Source organism: Dryobates pubescens, chromosome Z (assembly GCF_014839835.1).
Source record: "Dryobates pubescens isolate bDryPub1 chromosome Z, bDryPub1.pri, whole genome shotgun sequence".
Taxonomy (NCBI): domain Eukaryota; kingdom Metazoa; phylum Chordata; class Aves; order Piciformes; family Picidae; genus Dryobates; species Dryobates pubescens.
In genome coordinates this window covers 39,716,341-39,733,902 of record NC_071657.1, presented here as the reverse complement: position 1 = coordinate 39,733,902, position 17,562 = coordinate 39,716,341, and the positions used below count along the sequence as shown (strand labels likewise).

The following is a 17,562-nucleotide window of genomic DNA, read 5'->3' as shown; positions in this document are numbered from 1 at the left end:
ACACTTAGGGACATTGTTTAGTGTTGATGTGATAGTGATAGGTTAATGGCTGAACTTGATGATCTTAAGGTCTTTTCCAGCCTAAATTATTCTATTATTGCATAATTACTTACTGATGCTTGCCACCTTGACACTGCACTATCTCTATTTACTGTGAATCGAACTCCCAACTTAGTCTTTCTGAGTACATGCCAGAGTAGTCAGAGACTTTGTATAGGGCAAAGAATGATGCAACCAACTAACATTATCCTTCTTTGCTGCAGCAGTAAAGGACTGGAAGTAGGTATCAAATATTTCAGCTGCTTTGCACATTAAGAGTGAACAGATTAACAGAGAAAGTAGCAACATGCTCTGTATGAGATACACGGAGATCATTCAGCAAGAAAATGCTAGAACACCTATCTTTATTTATGAATTCATTAAACTATTTGAAGTAGTAAGCAGAATATGAAAAATAGTACCAATGGTAATGGCCTTTCCCTAACAGAACACATTGGTCAGCTTGCTTCTCTTTCCTGCCTCATGCTTACTCTGCCCACCCTCACAGAATCATTCAGGCTGGAAAACACCCCTGTGATCAAGTCCAACCATTGACCCTACTCTACAAGGTTCATCCCTAACCCATATTCCCAAGCACCACATCCAAATGGCCTTTAAACACATCCAGGGTTGCTGACTCAACCACCTCCCTGGGGAGCCCATTCCAAGGCCTGACCACTCTTTCTGTGAAAAAAAAAATCTTCCTAATGTCCAGTCTAAACCTGCCCTGGTGCTCTTTGAGACTGTTCACTCTTGTTCTATCACTAATTACCTGTGAGAAGAGACTATCACCTACCTCTGTCCTTTCAGGTAGTTAGAGAGAGCAATGAGGTCTCCCCTCAGCCTCCTCTTTTTCAAACTACACATCCCCAGCTCCTTCAGTCACTCTTCGTAAGATTTATCCCCCAGGCCCTTCACCAGCTCCATTGCCCTCCTCTATGCTCACTCCAGCTCCTCCTTTGGTCATGCACATTAACTTTCTCATATACTCTGTTTTCAACCCTTCTCCTCAAGGATCCCCTGCAGTAATCCTACACTGCTATGCTTTCCATTTTTTTTTAAAAGAAACTTTCCTACATGTCACCAAGTCACTTGTTAACAACTATAAAAGACCCTGCTTCCCTTAGTTCCATTAGTCCTGTCTCAAAAGCAAGCCCCCCTTCTCCATCATTCCCTCACAGACCCCCTAGATCTGCAGTCCCTCACCGTATGCTCTACTCTCAGTCTCTCTACAAGCTCCTCATCCTTCACTCCTGCCTCAGCCTTCTCCACTTGTCACTGCTCTCCTTCCCCTTCAATTACTACCATGTACCTATGTGAGAGCTTCACTTAGGGCACAGGATGGCACTGCATTGCACCAAGTCCTGTGCAAGAGCTCTTCACAGGCAGCAGCCTAAGAAATTCAGCTGCCAAACCAGAGCACACAGCAGGAGCTCCAACTAGAGAAGCGACACTTCTGAAGAGTCACTTGATTTCTAAGAGGTTCAGTCAACCTCAACATACTAATGGGAAACATTTCTCTAACACTGGCATATTGTTCTGAAAAAGGTAGTGGAAATGCTTTGGGTATCCTGGCCATTTCTCCCTTGCTAAATAAAGAAACATGCAAAGTAATTTTGTTTGATTTAATTGATCACTGGTTAAGTTGTAGTACATTTCAAAGCAAAAGAATCTGTTCAAGAACATTGTGTCAAACATGAAATCTATGTTTAAACAAGGCTTAATTTGACTGTATTCATCTTTATATACATCCAGATATAATTTTCATTTCACTAGTAGCAAAAATTACTCAGTACATTGCATTTCCTGAAAAAATGGCAAAAAATAGGACTTGGAACATCTGTTCATTCATACACTCCAAACCAGGAAAATCACAGGTATAGAAAGTACAATCACAAATACAATAAAGATCTCGGAGCACACACTAAGTCCTTATCAGAGATGAGAACTGCGTCTACAAGTCTACATTGCACATATACAGTACATTCCACTAAAGAGTTTAAAAAGTTCTCACAATGCCACTTAATCCTCTTTTGGTAATAAAAGCTTCTATGACACCATGAATCCTTCATAAAAATGATGGAATTTTTGGAGAGTATTTTGTAGCTCAAGGCAGTCTAAACTGCAGCCTACAGTAAGCTCACCCAAACAAAGAGCAAGCAAGCATTGCAAGATTCATCAAGATCAGAAGCGCAGCTCAGCTGAGTCACCCTCTGCTCCTAGTCACTGGTCATCTAGGAACTAAAGTTACTCTGCACCAGGGTCAGACTCAATGGGTGGGAAATGATACATTCCTTCTACAGCTTTTGTAGAACCTGCAAGTTCTTGACAGAATAGGTTGATTGACTCAAAGCACAGGCAGCTGTACAACTGGAACTTTATTTATAAAGCACTTGTTACATTGCAATTGTCAGACAATTAAGAACACCGCTAAGGAGCAACAAGGTTACCACGTTGATGCTACCCCTGAAATATTCCTGTGAGCCACAAAGAATCCAATGGTCAATGACTATGCAAACATACTGCCACTGTCAGGGAGACTGCGAGCTGACCATGGGAAGTGGAATGGTTCATGTAACACAATAGTGACAAAGGGCAAGTGAGACTTCAAGTTATGCTCAACTTCTGCTTTGGTTTATGTAACATAATAATCCTGTGCATGCAACTTTGAGATGTAATCCCCATTCAGGAGGTACCTCTTACTCTGTGCTTGGCAAGACAACATTGGAGGAGCTTTCTAAAGTTACCAAGAAAATGGAAGTAAACAAGGCCTCTTTCATGAGCACTAGGTACCCTTACAGGTGCAATGCCAAGGACTCTGCCACTGTTCCAAGGAAATGCAACTGCAGCACTGCTCCAAGTTTTCTATTTTTCACTTCCTGAAGGCAGGTACCACCAATTAGTAAACTATGTGAACTTCATCAAATGGTAATGCAGACTTTTTCCTACCAGGCTTGATGCCTGTGAATCACTACCAACTAACAATATTGATACAACCCAGTGATTTAAGATTAATGGTAGTTGCTTAACTGCTCATTTTCTTGCTCTTTCCTGCTGTTAAGTTCAAGGAAATGTGACAGCACTAGAAAAAACTAAACAGGCATATCCAAGGTTAAAGATACCGACTGATTTTCTCCAACATGATCAGAACATGTCACTTCATTTATCAGGTTCTAGCCACATCCACTCATAACACCAATTCCTTGCCACAGTCCTCCATTTTAAAAGTTAGGTTGTCTGCCTTTCCACATCTAACAATAATGTAAGAAACTGAGTTAAAAAATAACTTGTGGAAACTTGCCCTATCATTTGATAAGCTCTGCTTTATAGCAGCTTCTGCCAAAAAAAAAAAAAAAAAAAAGACAAGCACTTGATACTGCCACTTGTCTACAGCCAGTCAGCAGCATTCCTGGAAAAATGCAGCTTAGAAATCAGATTCTTTCTACTAGTCTAGACCTGATTTTACAGAGGTAGGTAGGAACAGATCAATGACGACAGAATTAGAAAGCATTTGAGATGTGGCTTAGTCTGGATGTTCTTCTCCACTCTTCCCTTAATCTTTGTTGCAGTGTTTTTTCACTGCTCTTGCAATAACCACATCAAGTTATTCACTATTAACAACTGGATGCTGGTAGGTTGTAAAGAACAGATGGTATTAATAGCCATAAACAGTCAAAGGAGCTACAAATATAGGCCAAAAGATGCCACTGTTTGCTGCAAGAGTCATGGAGATGCTTCACTATAGAACTTTGAGTGTCATGTGTGAAGTCTGGCAGACACATCATCAACCTACTGGCAACACTGAATTACTTCAAGCACTGCAGTCAGCAGAAGCAGGTACAAAGTTTTGCTTTTAGGGCATGATTTAACTTCAACATTTCAAAATTTAACTGTGCAATGAATAATAAGCATGAATGGAAAACATGTATTTTAAGCCCAGAGAGAATTCACAGTATCTAATCAAGTCTCAGTTTAATTTTTCTGTAGCTTATTCTAAAAGACTTTCAGTTTGTGGACATAAAGAATCCCGCCGCAGTGAAGTGTAATAATTTGAGTGCAGTCCTACCCCACAGAGAAGACAACCTATTAACTGTGAAGTACACAACATAAAAAAGGTGGAAAAACTCTTACTCCTACATTTTTTTTAAACCATGTTTTATTACTGCTTTAGGAATAATTCAAAGAGAACTTCTGAACTTTTTCTTCTAAATGGCCCTCTCCCTTAAAAATTACATTAAGACTATAGATCTTTATATAACATTTACCTTAAATTCCCCCTTACTAGATTCCCGTGAAAAAAGTAAGCCTTACACTATGAAATACGTGCAGTAGTCCTCATGCTGCTTTATGTTCTAAAGAAAACAAAAGTTCAATTTACTGTGTTCATCACTGATACAGGAAGACATTGTCCTCCCCGTTTTATTTTTATACACATTTCAAGAAAAGAGCAATTAAAAATGTGTCCCTCAAAATTCAGTTGCCTATACGTGCTGAAAGGAACATGAGTTTATAAAGGAGTTCTGAGTAAAAGCAGCTCCCCAAGAAATGCTTTACCATTTAGCTGTATATAGGAGTGCAGCCAGTCACAGTCTTCATGTATCTGTGTATGTCTTTAAAACCAGGTATCTCCGAAAAGCCATGCAGGTCTCCAACAAAACAATGTGTCCCAAAGAAAAAAAGATTCAGCTCTTTCTCTAAATCAGACAGCAAGTTAACAGGTTTTATGAAGAATTCTGCTGAGATTTAAGACTGCTTCAAAGCAGTAACTGAAATACAACTGCAGCTATGAGTAGTAATATATAACCTTCCTGGTCCATAACTGATCCTGGCTTTCAACTCAATAAAATAAAGTAAAATGAAAATAAAATCACAGTAGCAGAATATATTCGTGACTATATACACAAAATATCCCCTTTTTATCAGTGGTTAGTAACTGTGTTAGATCTGAGCATAGGGACTGTACATTGCAACCTGTGTTCCCAGGTCTCTAACCCATGCACTCTCAGGCTGGCATGGCAGTGACAAATCTTCATCCAACACACTCTTCAGGTGGCATTAGCATCTCATGCTTTCTGTTCAGATGTTGCTCAGCTGATCAGTTACCTCTGATAATGGTATCACTTCCCTCTCAGCTAAGCATGCAGAATGTATAAAATGTCAAAATTATCAAAATATCCCCTTGAAAGTCCAACTGTGTTGTTTCAAGAAACTGCTGCTAAAGCTTTAAAACCACAACACTAATTTCCAACATTTTCAGAACTGATATATAAACTGCATTTTTTTTATTCCATGGAGTATAACAGTCATTGGTCATTCACATTCATTCACCTCAGCACTGGTGGTAAAACTGTCTCTAAATAGGGATGAGAAAACAGCATGTTTGTCTCTACTCATCTTGCATTAGCCAGTGCATGGAAGGTGGGTGAGCAGAAATGCAAGTCTACCAATGCACCTCATGTTTTCACATACACCAGCAAGCACATCTCAAAAAACACAGATCAGACATGCAGCAAAATGTGTTAAAGCACTTTAAATACTCTCCAGATGATGATGAGTAACGTAGTATTTACTCAAATTGATGCTGAGTAAAATGTTTGTGCTTACACTTCAAGTTTCAGAATAAGATTATTCCTATCAGAGTATCTGAAGTCCAATGGAAGGAATGTTCCACTGACACTGGAAGCAAAAGAAGCCATTTAAAGATCTAGAAAAGTGAACACTGGTCAGAGTACTGCCTTCCAAAGGTTCATAATAAATAACAAAACAAACCAAAATCAAGAACAAACCTAACTTTTCCACATTTTGTGGATTTTGGCTAAACAAATGTTATTTCACTGCATGGAACACAGGTATTGGTGGAAAATATTATTTACAGAATGATTATTGGGTTGATTACATAACATACAGCTGAAAAATATACACCTTCATGTTTGAGATGAGCCAAGCAAGTTCACTGCTGGTAACTAAAAACTTTGAATAAGGCAGCAGCCACCAAACATCAAAACTGAATCACAAGACTACTGAAAGTAAGAGATAAATTGGGAAAGGTAAAGCAAAGATCAACAAAAATGGAATGATTTGTCATTAATACTACAGTTACTGGAAATCAAGGATCCTGATTAGAAGTCTATTAAACTGAATGGAAATCGGTTGATTAGATCATGTTGGATGGTGGGTTGGCTATGAGGGTCTAGAAGGTCTCTTCCAACCTATTCTACCTTTACTGTCATACTGTGCCTCTCTTTAAGCACTGAGCAGCTGTTTTCTTAATGCATCTATGTAATGCTTTGTACTCTGCATCTCACAAGATACCACACTGAAGTGAATGACTAGAAACTTCACTGAAATCATGGAAAAGCACTTCATAAGTCACAGGCGCAAGGAAGTCACAACAATGCTCAGCTCCGGTTTCTGGAAGCAGTTCTGTAAAGGATGATTCTTTAGAAAAGGGACTTTGATCCCTGGCTTTCAAACTCTGACCATGCATCATTCAATTCCATGAAGATCATTTTGGCATACTGCTCATAAGGTTGTCCTGTGGCCTGAAAACAGAACAGAGCATATTATAAGCATAACAATATTACGGTGAGACATTTCCTGTCTTCAACTATTTTAGACCGCTGTGTGAATATAATTTTGCTGACATAGCTCTCTTCACTCTTATCCAAAGTTTGCCATGAGTATTTTAAGGGAAGCCACAGCCTTGGTTTTCCTACATTACTTTGGATTTAATGGAAATAATAAATGCCTGAAGCTTAGCTAATGCCCATTTTCCACACTGTTTTTCTCATGAATAGTTTTAGTCAATATTAGCCAATGATCAAATCCAAACACTCTTGGAATTGCTCCTGACAGACTTTAAAAGTACAAGAATAAAATGTTTAAGCACATTTGAGATGACTCCTTTTGAAATTCCTCCAGGGAATTCCTGGCAAAAAGTCTGTTGCCAGTTGTGAATGTTGTTAAGAATCTATCATTAACAAACACAGTTCTTCCTGTGCGCTTGCTTCTACAGGGAAACAAAGCCAGTATGCTCTTGATTCTCTGCCTGTTTCATAGCAGCCCTGCCGCTGCATCAACCCAGCCTTCACTGTTACTAATGATCCAAGTTCTTCCAGATGAGTAAATTTAACAGGTACTTTCCAACTTTCCGAGGGAAGCTCCAGAACCCTCTCCTGTATCCTTCCCCTTCTGCTACCTGGCTTTTGCCATCTGCAGTAATCTGACTGTTTAGGGACTGCTCTAACTCAAAGTTCGGACCAAACCAAACCAACCAGCAACAACAACAACAACCCACACACAAACAAAACCACAAACCACAAAGAAAGAAAAACACCAAAGAAGAGTAAAATGCCTGTAAAAGACCCATGTTCTAACACTGATGCATTACAGGAATTATGGAAAATGCTGAAACACACTGCAAAGGTGGTGAAAACCACATGGCCAAGAACAGCAAAGGATGAAAGGAAGAAAACAAAAAAGTCTTGTTTTTCTGTTGTGGTACAAGAAGATGCAGGACTTAAAACTACTGCTCCCTGAACCAACAGGGAGGGAAAACCTGGAAATTCAAACCAGGTGTATCCAACATTCATCTTTCTATTCAAAACAAAGCCTAGACTAATGACTGAAGAAGAAGCTAACTTCATACACTGGGAGACTAAGCAGCAAATAACAAGCATGAAATCATTTTAAAAGACTGGAATGTCATATTCATCAAGTGTTTTTCAACTCTGATTTGTTTACTCTAGCAAAGTTTATTTTTTCCAGTTCCTAGTAAAGTTGTTTAGTAAATGAGATTCAGCAGGTTTTTCCCACCTCACTAGTTTTGCTGTGGCAGCCTCTGAGTCCTAAAAGACCTGAAGAATTAGCCAGTAGAAATAAAGCAGGTTTCACTAATTGACATTAAACCTTCCAGCAGCCAGTCAGAACTCAGTATTACTGTTTTCAGTGCTCAGTACAACCTTTACAGAATCTTTCCTTAGTTCACGTTTATCTGTTCAATTCTGTCCTGTGACAAGAAAAATCCAGTACTACTTGAATGTAGTAGGACACCAAGTTCAGAAGACAGTGGAAAGAAAGTGAAGAGTATCTAGGATGCTGATCAAAAAGCAAGGCTACAGCATCTGTCAGTAACTAGTATGGTGTGTTAAAGGTAGTTTGTATTCCTTCTACCGGCAAGATGATCAGACTCACCTTATCTGGATGAACTACAAGCACTGCTTTCCTGTAGTACTTCTTTACTTGTTCAGGAGTTACTAAGTCTGCCATGCTGACTGGTTTCCACTTATTTTCCCCTTCCCAAAGCACTGTATGAAGAGTGGATATTAATGCTCTGATATTTCTCTCCTTTCCTTCAATCCATTCAAGAATCTGAGAAAAAACAGAATTTACAGAACTGAAAGAAGGACTATAAACACTCCCTCAGTATTTAGAGATATAAACGTCACTCTGTACACAACTACAAAATTAAGACCCAAAATGCAGCTGTCTTGCTGCATTCATGTCCCAAGTCCAGCTGTCTTACTACATTCTTCTTTCCAGCATCCATATCATTAGCCACTCAAAAGCAGCATTTTTCAGCAGCCACTAGGGAGTAGCTCATTGTTACTAGTTTATTGCAGAAATTCAGTTATTGCAAGAGTAATTACTGAGACAGTTGCATATTACAAAACCCTGTAAAATTATATGGGAATTCACAGCAGCAACTAAAAACATTTGTTACAATTACATTAAACTCCTTGTCAGGGCATGACACTAATTTACTAAAATTCTTACTTGCTTTGCATGAAAGTTTCAGGTCACATGTATCAATAGTTCACGTTCTGGCCTGCATCAAGAATAGTGTGGCCAGCAGGAGCAGGGAAGTCATTCTGCCCCTGTACTCAGCACTGGTTAGGCCACACCTTGAGTACTGTGTCCAGTTCTGGGCCCCTCAGTTTAAGAAGGACATCGAGACTCTTGAACGTGTCCAGAGAAGGGCAACAGGCTGGGGAGAAGCCTGGAGCACGAGCCCTATGAGGAGAGGTTGAGGGAGCCGAGATTGTTTAGCCTGGAGATGCTCAGGGGAGACCTTATTGCTGTCTAGAATTACCTGAAGGGACATTGTAGCCAGGGGGGAGTTGGTCTCTTCTCCCAGGCAACCAGCACCAGAACAAGAGTCTCAGGCTGCACTAGGGGAAGTTTAGGCTCAAGGTGAGGAGAAAGTTCTTCATGGAGAGTGTTGTTAGCCATTGGAATGGGCTGCCCAGGGAGGTGGTGGAGTCACCATCCCTGGAGGTGTTCAAGAGGGGACTGGACGTGGCGCTTGGTGCCATGGTTTAGTCATGGGGTCTGTGGTGACAGGTTGGACTTGATGATCTTTGAGTCCTCTTCCAACCTTGGTGATTCTGTGATGTTTACTTAAGCAATGTGCTGGGGTGTACAAACTGAAGCATTCTGTCAGGTATTCTAACCAGCTTTCATGGGCATAACTGGCCATTTCACATATGTCAACTGCAATATTCAAGAAGCAACAATACAGTGACAGGGTCTTCACGGAACACTGCATGATGCAATATGAAAATCTCTGCCTTCTGTCAGCAACAAGTACGGTAAATAAAACACTGCATTTGTTTCTGTTTGTGGTGATTTGTGTTAAAAGGTACCAATGCGAGCTGTGCACACTCTGCAGGTAAGGCACTTTGTGAAAGCTAATGTCAGCATCCCTCCAAAGCCATTTGATAATCTTTTCTAAAACACCAGACACTACAAAACAAAGTATAATACACGTTATAAAAAAAATCTGGAGAGCTGACCAGGGACCACCCCATAGACTATTCAATAGCTCAGCTCCAGAACTGCATATTCCCCTCATTCCTTAAGACAACAGTAGCACTTGTCAACCAGTGAATGCAATTAAGTGGTCATCCTGAAGGCAGATAGCCTCAACTGCCTAGTTTTTAAACTACAGTTGTGTTATCAGCCTAACACATCAATAAAGAACAGTCCTGGCTTCAAGAAATGGACTCTGACAAGAAAATAGGTTCTTGAAGTCCTCCAAGCAGGCTGAAAAAAAAAACCAGGAACTTGTGTTCCATCCATACACTTTTTGTATTATTGTCACTGCTGCTTCATTGCCTACTGAGTCTTGATCATGCTTAAGTAACTTCTAAAGTCATACAATCTAAATACAGATAAAATTTCACTCTGCTCTATCAGTTTGCTCTGTTAAGTCATTAAATCCTTTTGCTGTTACCAGCAGTTGTTATCCATAAGCCCAGATTTTCACATAAACGAAAATCAGTTTTAGACCAACCTTGAGTTTCAAGGGGTCCATATCTTTAGACATTTCTTGTTTTCTCATCTCAGCAATGGTCTTTGGTCCCTTTTTATCAGATTTAGCTGAAAATCCTTGATTAGATAAAAGATCCTCGAAATCATTTTCAGAAACTTTTGGCTTCTGACCTGTGAAAGGAGAAAAACATTAAAAAATGCACAGAGAAATACATTAACAGGGGAACTATATTACACTTAAACATACCTCTATGCCATTTATCACTATCAATAGTCAAAAGTACGTAGTCAGTGGTGAAAGCATGTTGAAACTTAGGTGGGACAACAAAGGGATAAAATATCAACATGAATAGTCATTATAGAACCAACAAACTTTAGAGAACTGCGGAATAAAGGAATTTTGAAGATGCCTCTGGAAGTCACCAAGTCAAATCTTTACTCAAAACAGGGACAGCTAGATAGAATTTCTCAAATCCTTGTCCAGCTGAAGCCCACCTGTTTCAAAGGATGAGGAAACACAACACCCCCTGCATGCAGTTAGCATTTCATCATGCTAACTGAAACCTTTCATTCCTTATCTCAAATTTTACTTTCCTGTGCTGCAACTTGTGCACACTGCCTCTCATTCTGTCACTGCTTGCCAGATACATACAGATCAGCATAAGCACCTGCTGTTTACTTATAAGCTAAAGGGATGCATAATCCTAATATCAGCACACCTGGAAAACAGAATTTTCCAAGGTTAATGGTTCGAAGAACAATACCACCTGCTGCTCCCATCCCCATCCCTGTTCAAAACACTAGAATTTCCAGACACAACCGAAATGTAGACAAAATGATTAAAATACAAGTGTTTTTGCCTCTAACAGCACACCTGACCAACTTCACACAGGCCATTGTAAGCAGTGCCCTCAGGAAACTTACCAAAGCTTGGGGTTCTCACTCCTCTTTCTTCTCGTCCTCCAATGACACTAAAGCTCACTGTGTAATTTGGTTTAGCTGCTGTGCTGGATTTACTCTGGGACTGCCATGAAGTAGTAGTTGGTGGTTTTGTGGATTTCTGCCACTGATTTCCCAGTTTCTGAGATGGAGCAGTCTTCTGACCAAAGCCACTACTTGAAAGTCCACCACTGGAGGAACCTAATAATCAATACTGAATTAGTTGCTTAGCTCAGTATTTGTCTTGTATTAAACAGGCTGACAGACAGCTTGGTCTTGACTTCATATCATTTACAGTGATGCCACTATACCAGAGAAAGAATATTAGAAAAGCATGTGTAAAATGAAGAGCCTCCTTTACAAAGTAATTTTGGTGGCACAAAGCTTGAGCCATTACTGAAAGTCTTCAAGTTTCTCACAAGTCAAGTTCCCAGCTCTATTTTGGCAGAAGTATTCATTCCTGCCTAATAAGCCAGGCATGTGTAAGGCCAGAAACTAATTTAGTAGTGACAGCATTTCTGCCTCCCAATTAATTACACTTCAACATCTGTTAATAATGCAGAAGACAATGAAAACCTAATTATGAGATCAGGAAAATTTAATATATTTAAAAAATTTACAAGTTAATGCTTTCAAAGTCTATACTGACTTCTTACACTACTGTTTAATAAAAGAGGAGAAGATTATTCTAGAGCAGCATCAGCAGGGTTAAGAAAGCACTGAACCCTGCAGAGACTACTGTTGTAACCACCCTGGTGTGATCTATAGGCCTCTATCAACACAACATTGGTTCAATTTTTAATATCCTATTTCCCTTCATTAAACCACTATGAACAGCACTGCTTAGTAACTTCTCCTGCAGCTCACTTTTGGCAGGACATACATGGCCTTTTCCCTACTCTGCCATGTTCACTGTAAACAAATAGAACAGAATAAAATTCCATCCTTTTAAGTTCATTATTCATTTTTTTGCCTCGCTGATGAGAATAAACCTGCAGCCCCCCAACCTAGCAGATGAATGTGGAGGAACCTTCACTCTTACGTACGTGGAGGGTGGCATTTGGCATCTCCCCCTGCATGTTCTGGCCAACCGAGCAAGCACTGGGGCTGGACCATTGTACAATAAAAGGGCAGACTTCTCCCCAGGAGCTCAGGCAGCTGTAAGATTGAGGTCCTGTGTTGCCCCCAGAGGGATACCTATAAAGAACTCACACCTACCAACCTCCAACCAGTGCAGCTACCACAGGAAAAAGTAGCACCTGGGCCCTCAGTTCCATAATTACATTCAGGTCAGTGTGTATTTGGGACTCTATTGTAGAGGGACACACTGTATGCTCTGCTTATTTGAGTGCACGAGTGCCTTTGTCCACAGGTCTGGAGGGGCCAGACCCACTTTGGAATCTAACGAGAACATCGACTGACTTCCTTTGGAAATATTCCTAGAAATTCTGGCACATACCCATCGCAGGGACAAACCCAGCAAGATGTCTGAATTTAGGTACATCTGCAGTTTTTCAAAAAGAAAGATTTTATATGACATTTATGGCATCCTAGCACAGATCAAGACCCCTCAATGTTTGTATCCTGGCTTGTATCAGAAACGCTGTCTCCAGCAAGGAGTAGGGAGGCGACTTGTACTCAGCTGTGGTGAGGCCACAGCTCACGTATTGTACCCAGTTTTGGGCACCTCCATACAAGGGAGATGCTGAAGAAAATGCAGAGGAGGGCAACCAAGCTAGTGAAGGGCCTGGAGAATAAATCTTATGAGGAACAGCTGAAGAAGCTGGGGCTGTTCAGTTTGGAAAACAGAAGGCTGAGGGGAGACCTCACTGCTCTCTACAACTACCCAAAAGGACATTGTAGAGAGGCTGGCGCTGGTCTCTCCTCACAGGTAATTAGTGATAGAACAAGAGGGAATGGCCTCAAGCTGTGACTGGGCAGGTTTAGACTGGACATTAGGAAAAAAATTTTCACAGAAGAGCAGTCAGGTGTTGGAATCTGCTGCCCAAGAAGGTGGTTGAGTCACCAACCCTGGATGTGTGTAAAGGTCGTTTGCATGTGGTGCCTGGGGATATGGTTTAGATGTGAACCTTGTAGAGTAGGGTTATTGGTTGGACTTGGTGATCCTGAGGGTCTTTTCCAATCTGAATGTTTCTGTGAATTCCCTAAAAATGACAGAATATGAATTCAAGACTAGTGTGTCAAATATGGTTACACACCTGAAGCCAGCCAGGAAGTATATGAATGAAGTACTGACACTTCAAAACCAGAAATATTTATCACCTGGTGTTGAAAGACAAATCCCATCTCATGAGGAAGGTGATTTAGTATTTTCATCTCCACAGAAGTCATTGAGCTCCTGCTGATGATTAGAACCTAACTTCCAGTTCAAACACATCCCAAGCCAGTTTAAACTTAGTAACAAGAAAAATTATTTTCCCCAGCTTTTTTCACCCTAAAGCCTCAGGAAAAACCAAACCAAACAACCCACAAAAAACCCCAAACAAACAACTGCCCGAGCTCGTCAGGGCACACACAGCAATCCAGATGTGGTCTCCTCTTTCAAAACTGGTTCCCCACCTGATAGCTCTTTTTAAGCAGCTGCCCATAGTTATAACAGTTTACACAAGAGGCTGTCTCCCCAGGGCCATGTACAAGATGGCATAATCTAAATATCACACCTTAAAAAAAAAAAAAATATCTAAAATATCACACCGTAAATCTTAGCATGGCAATGTAACACTTGACAAAATCTAAGACTGCACTGTTTTTTTTCATGAAAGCATAGAATTGTGTAGCCTGCTCAATCTTCAGTCACTTCTAACTACAGAAAAGAATTCCTGTTAGTAGTCATAGTATCATAGTACCAGTCAGGGTTGGAAGGGACCACAAGGATCATCTAGTTCCAACCCCCCTGCCATGGGCAGGGACACCCCACACTAGATCAGGCTGGCCAGAGCCTCATCCAGCCTGGGCTTAAACACCTCCAGGGACGGGACCCCAAGCACCTCCCTGGACAACCCATTCCAGGGCTTCACCACTCTCATGGTGAAGAACCTCCTCCTCACATCCAGCCTGAATCTCCCCACCTCCACCTTCATTCCATTCCCCCTAGTCCTACCACTACCTGAGATCCTGAGAAGTCCCTCCCCAGCCTTCTTGTAGGCCCCCTTCAGATACTGGAAAGCCACAATTAGGTCACCTCAGAGCCTTCTCTTCTCCAGACTGAACAGCTCCAACTCTTTCAGTCTGTCCTCATAGGAGAGGTGCTCCAGCCCTCTGATCATCCTCGTGGCCCTTCTCTGGACATGCTCCAGCATGTCCATATCCCTCTTGTAATAGGGGCTCCAGAACTAGACACAGTACTCCAGGTGGGGTCTCACCAGAGCTGAGTAGAGGGGGAGAATCACCTCCCTTGACCCTGCTGGCCACACTTCTCTTGATGCAGCCCAGGATCTGAGTGGCTTTCCGGGATGCAAGTGCACACTGAGAGCTCATGTTGAGCTTCTCGTCCACCAGCACCCCCAAGTCTCTCTCCTCGGGGCTGCTTTCCAGCCAGTCACTGCCCAGCCTGGATTTGTGCCTGGGGTTGCCTTGACCTGGATGCAGGACCCTGCACTTGGTGTTGCTGAACCTCATGACGTTGGCTTGTGCCCACCTCTCCAGCCTTTCAAGGTCCTTCTGGATGGCATCCCTTCCCTCCAGCTGTGTGGTGCAGCAGACATGCTGGAGGAAAGGGATGCCATCCAGAAGGACCTTGACAGGCTGGAGAGGTGGGCACAAGCCAATGTCATGAGGTTCAGCAAGACCTCATACAACAAGACATCACCTCATACTTTAATTCTACTACTCTTTCAAAGCATTCTACATTGTTTATTTCAGTCTTCAAGGCCAACCAATTCTCCCTGTAGGAAAACCAATGCTTTATTAGCAGCAAGTTTTGAACACCACAATCCTGCTTTCAGGTACATGATCTTCCCTTGCAATGAAGAGTGTGAGAACACACAGACCACTGGTACCCTACCACTAGCCTAATATACTACCACTAACTACCTTTTTAGCTATTGCTTCTTTTCTGTTTACACAGCATTCCAAATCTAGCAGCTTTCTCTGTTGTAACTCTTCTTCCAGAATAGTGCCTTGTATGTGAAGGCTAAAGAATTCCTACAGAAAATACAACACTGAGTCTGAACTCCCATTTTCACAAATTCCTAAAAATTCAGTTCAAACCTGTGAAGGTTAACCAGAATAGTGACATCTAGATACTTCTTAATACAGTCACTTTTCCTATTGAGTGTTAACTGAAGGAATAATGAATTGATTTAAACCCTGCTAAAATCAGTACAATTTCTCCTACTGGTTCAGTGTATACTCCAACTGTGTCTCCAAGTAAAACAAACTGATTTTTTCCTTGACACACTGTCTATAGATTTAACAAGTCTATATTAATCTGAATAATTAAACTAGGAAATGCTTGTAAAATGCTGGCTGCAAAGCAGCCTTACTGGTACTGCTTCAGCACTAGAACGTTAGAAGTAATTATGCACAGGCAACATAAGGATGAAAAACATTGTGTGCTACCTTGTGTTTATACAAAAATTTCACCAGAAGGATACTCCATTAATACACAAAGCTAACTGTCAAGGCAAGGCAGCAGGATAAAGCCTGTCAGCCACAAGCAAAGGAAAAAGCACATTTCTGCAATTCAGCAACTACTGGCTGTTCTGCATCATTCCTTGGACTCCTGGCAGCTAGTCCTGTTTAACCACAGCTACAAATTAACCATTTGCTAAGGCAGTGTGGCCCTGAAATGCAAGGACTTCAGCCCTTTTTATTTCCCTTAATTTCTCTGCTGTCTGAGAATGCTGCAGGAGTAATTTGGGGTGAACATAACATCCTGAACAAGTGTTACCCTGCAATGTGTCTCATCTTCCATAACTTCTTGTCACACCACGGCAAATTGACAGATGTTCATAATCCCCACGGTACTAGTGTACAGGTATGGGCTTGATTTATGCTCATCTTACTAACGTGACAGATTTGAGTAGCAGAGCTGTGGAGTCTTACTGAATTCAATGAACAGTACTGAACTTAAGGAAAACAAATGTCATTTTGGATCTATCAAAGAATTTTGTCCAGCCTTTGTTTTATATGTCACAGTACATTATCAATCGATGCTAGGTAAGAAATCTCATGCTCTGTTACTGGACGGCAAACCCTAGTTTCTCTTACTTTGTCAACTAGCTTTAAGTTTTTATACTGTTTCTAAATCACAGCTGTAGTTATCTTCTGAAGCACCATTCTGGATGTTTGACCCCATCTCTGAAAAGATTCAGTATGTTCTTGTTACTTGTTGCTCTCAGCATCTGCCTCAAGGTGATTGTTAGCAATCAGAAGGAAACTTTCCTGTATATAAGCTATTAGTTACATTTACTGGTACAAAACCCAAATCAAACCACAGAGGCATTTTGTCTCTTAGCAGTAAGATCTTACCTGGAAGACCAGATCCAAGACTGGCAAGATCAGCAAAAGGATCAAAGTTCTGAGATTTAGCCTGGCTGAAAGAAGGACCTGAAGAAGCACTGGACTGGCTCCCTGTGGTAAAAGCTTGTCCTGTGTAATATGAAAACGTATCATATACTTGATGTATTTGGAAATTCAGAGAATGAATTGAAGTATTATTTCCACAACACCTCATGTAAACCTCCCCAGCATTATGCTCCAGGACATCTTTCACTACAAAAAGAATCACCATTACTACAAACCCCTGAAACTATTTGATTCCTCTGCCTTGAACTGCAGTAGTTTTTCAGAGTAAGTACCTTACTAAAGGGGCATTCAAACACAAGGGCATGGAGTCCCTTAAACAACAAAGCAAAAAGGTACAAATGCATGTTCAGTAGTTTCAAGCTGACCAAGTCTAGAGTATTCCTTATTCTCTGTAATGGAAGAAATTAATTTCAAAATACCTTCAAAAACAGGCTTCAACTGTGGTGGTGCCATACTGCTAGTTGCTGAGGAATCTGCCCAGGAATCCCATCCACCTAAGAGATCTGGGTGGCTTGCAGAAGATGATATTTTAGGTGGCTCCGGTGTCAAATTCCCTACAGAAAGAAAAATAATTCTTTTGATTATCACAGTAATGGATATTTTGTCAGTCCCAACAGAACTGTGTACCACACTGTTAGCTACAATGGACAACTACTTCGCTTGCTTGAATTTCCCTGTAACAGTCACGCAGCCTTAAACAGGATTCAAAAGGGTCTTATCATTGGAACTCCTTAATTTATATTTGAAACATCCCAAGCACTT

At 41.0% G+C, this 17,562-nt stretch overlaps 1 protein-coding gene across 1 annotated transcript in view; it reads right to left on the bottom strand.

The window, feature by feature from the left end:
* Nucleotides 1–6,234: 6,234 nt before the first annotated feature.
* GAK (cyclin G associated kinase) overlaps nt 6,235–17,562 on the bottom strand; it is a 72,297-nt gene continuing 60,969 nt past the window's right edge. Inside the window, exons 23-28 of the mRNA XM_054178290.1 lie at nt 17,220–17,354; nt 16,744–16,863; nt 11,236–11,451; nt 10,334–10,482; nt 8,233–8,409; nt 6,235–6,581 (exon numbers count right to left, since the gene is read on the bottom strand). Coding sequence (XP_054034265.1) covers nt 6,480–6,581; nt 8,233–8,409; nt 10,334–10,482; nt 11,236–11,451; nt 16,744–16,863; nt 17,220–17,354 — 899 coding nt within the window. The 3' untranslated portion in view covers nt 6,235–6,479. The remainder of the gene's footprint in view (nt 6,582–8,232; nt 8,410–10,333; nt 10,483–11,235; nt 11,452–16,743; nt 16,864–17,219; nt 17,355–17,562) is intronic.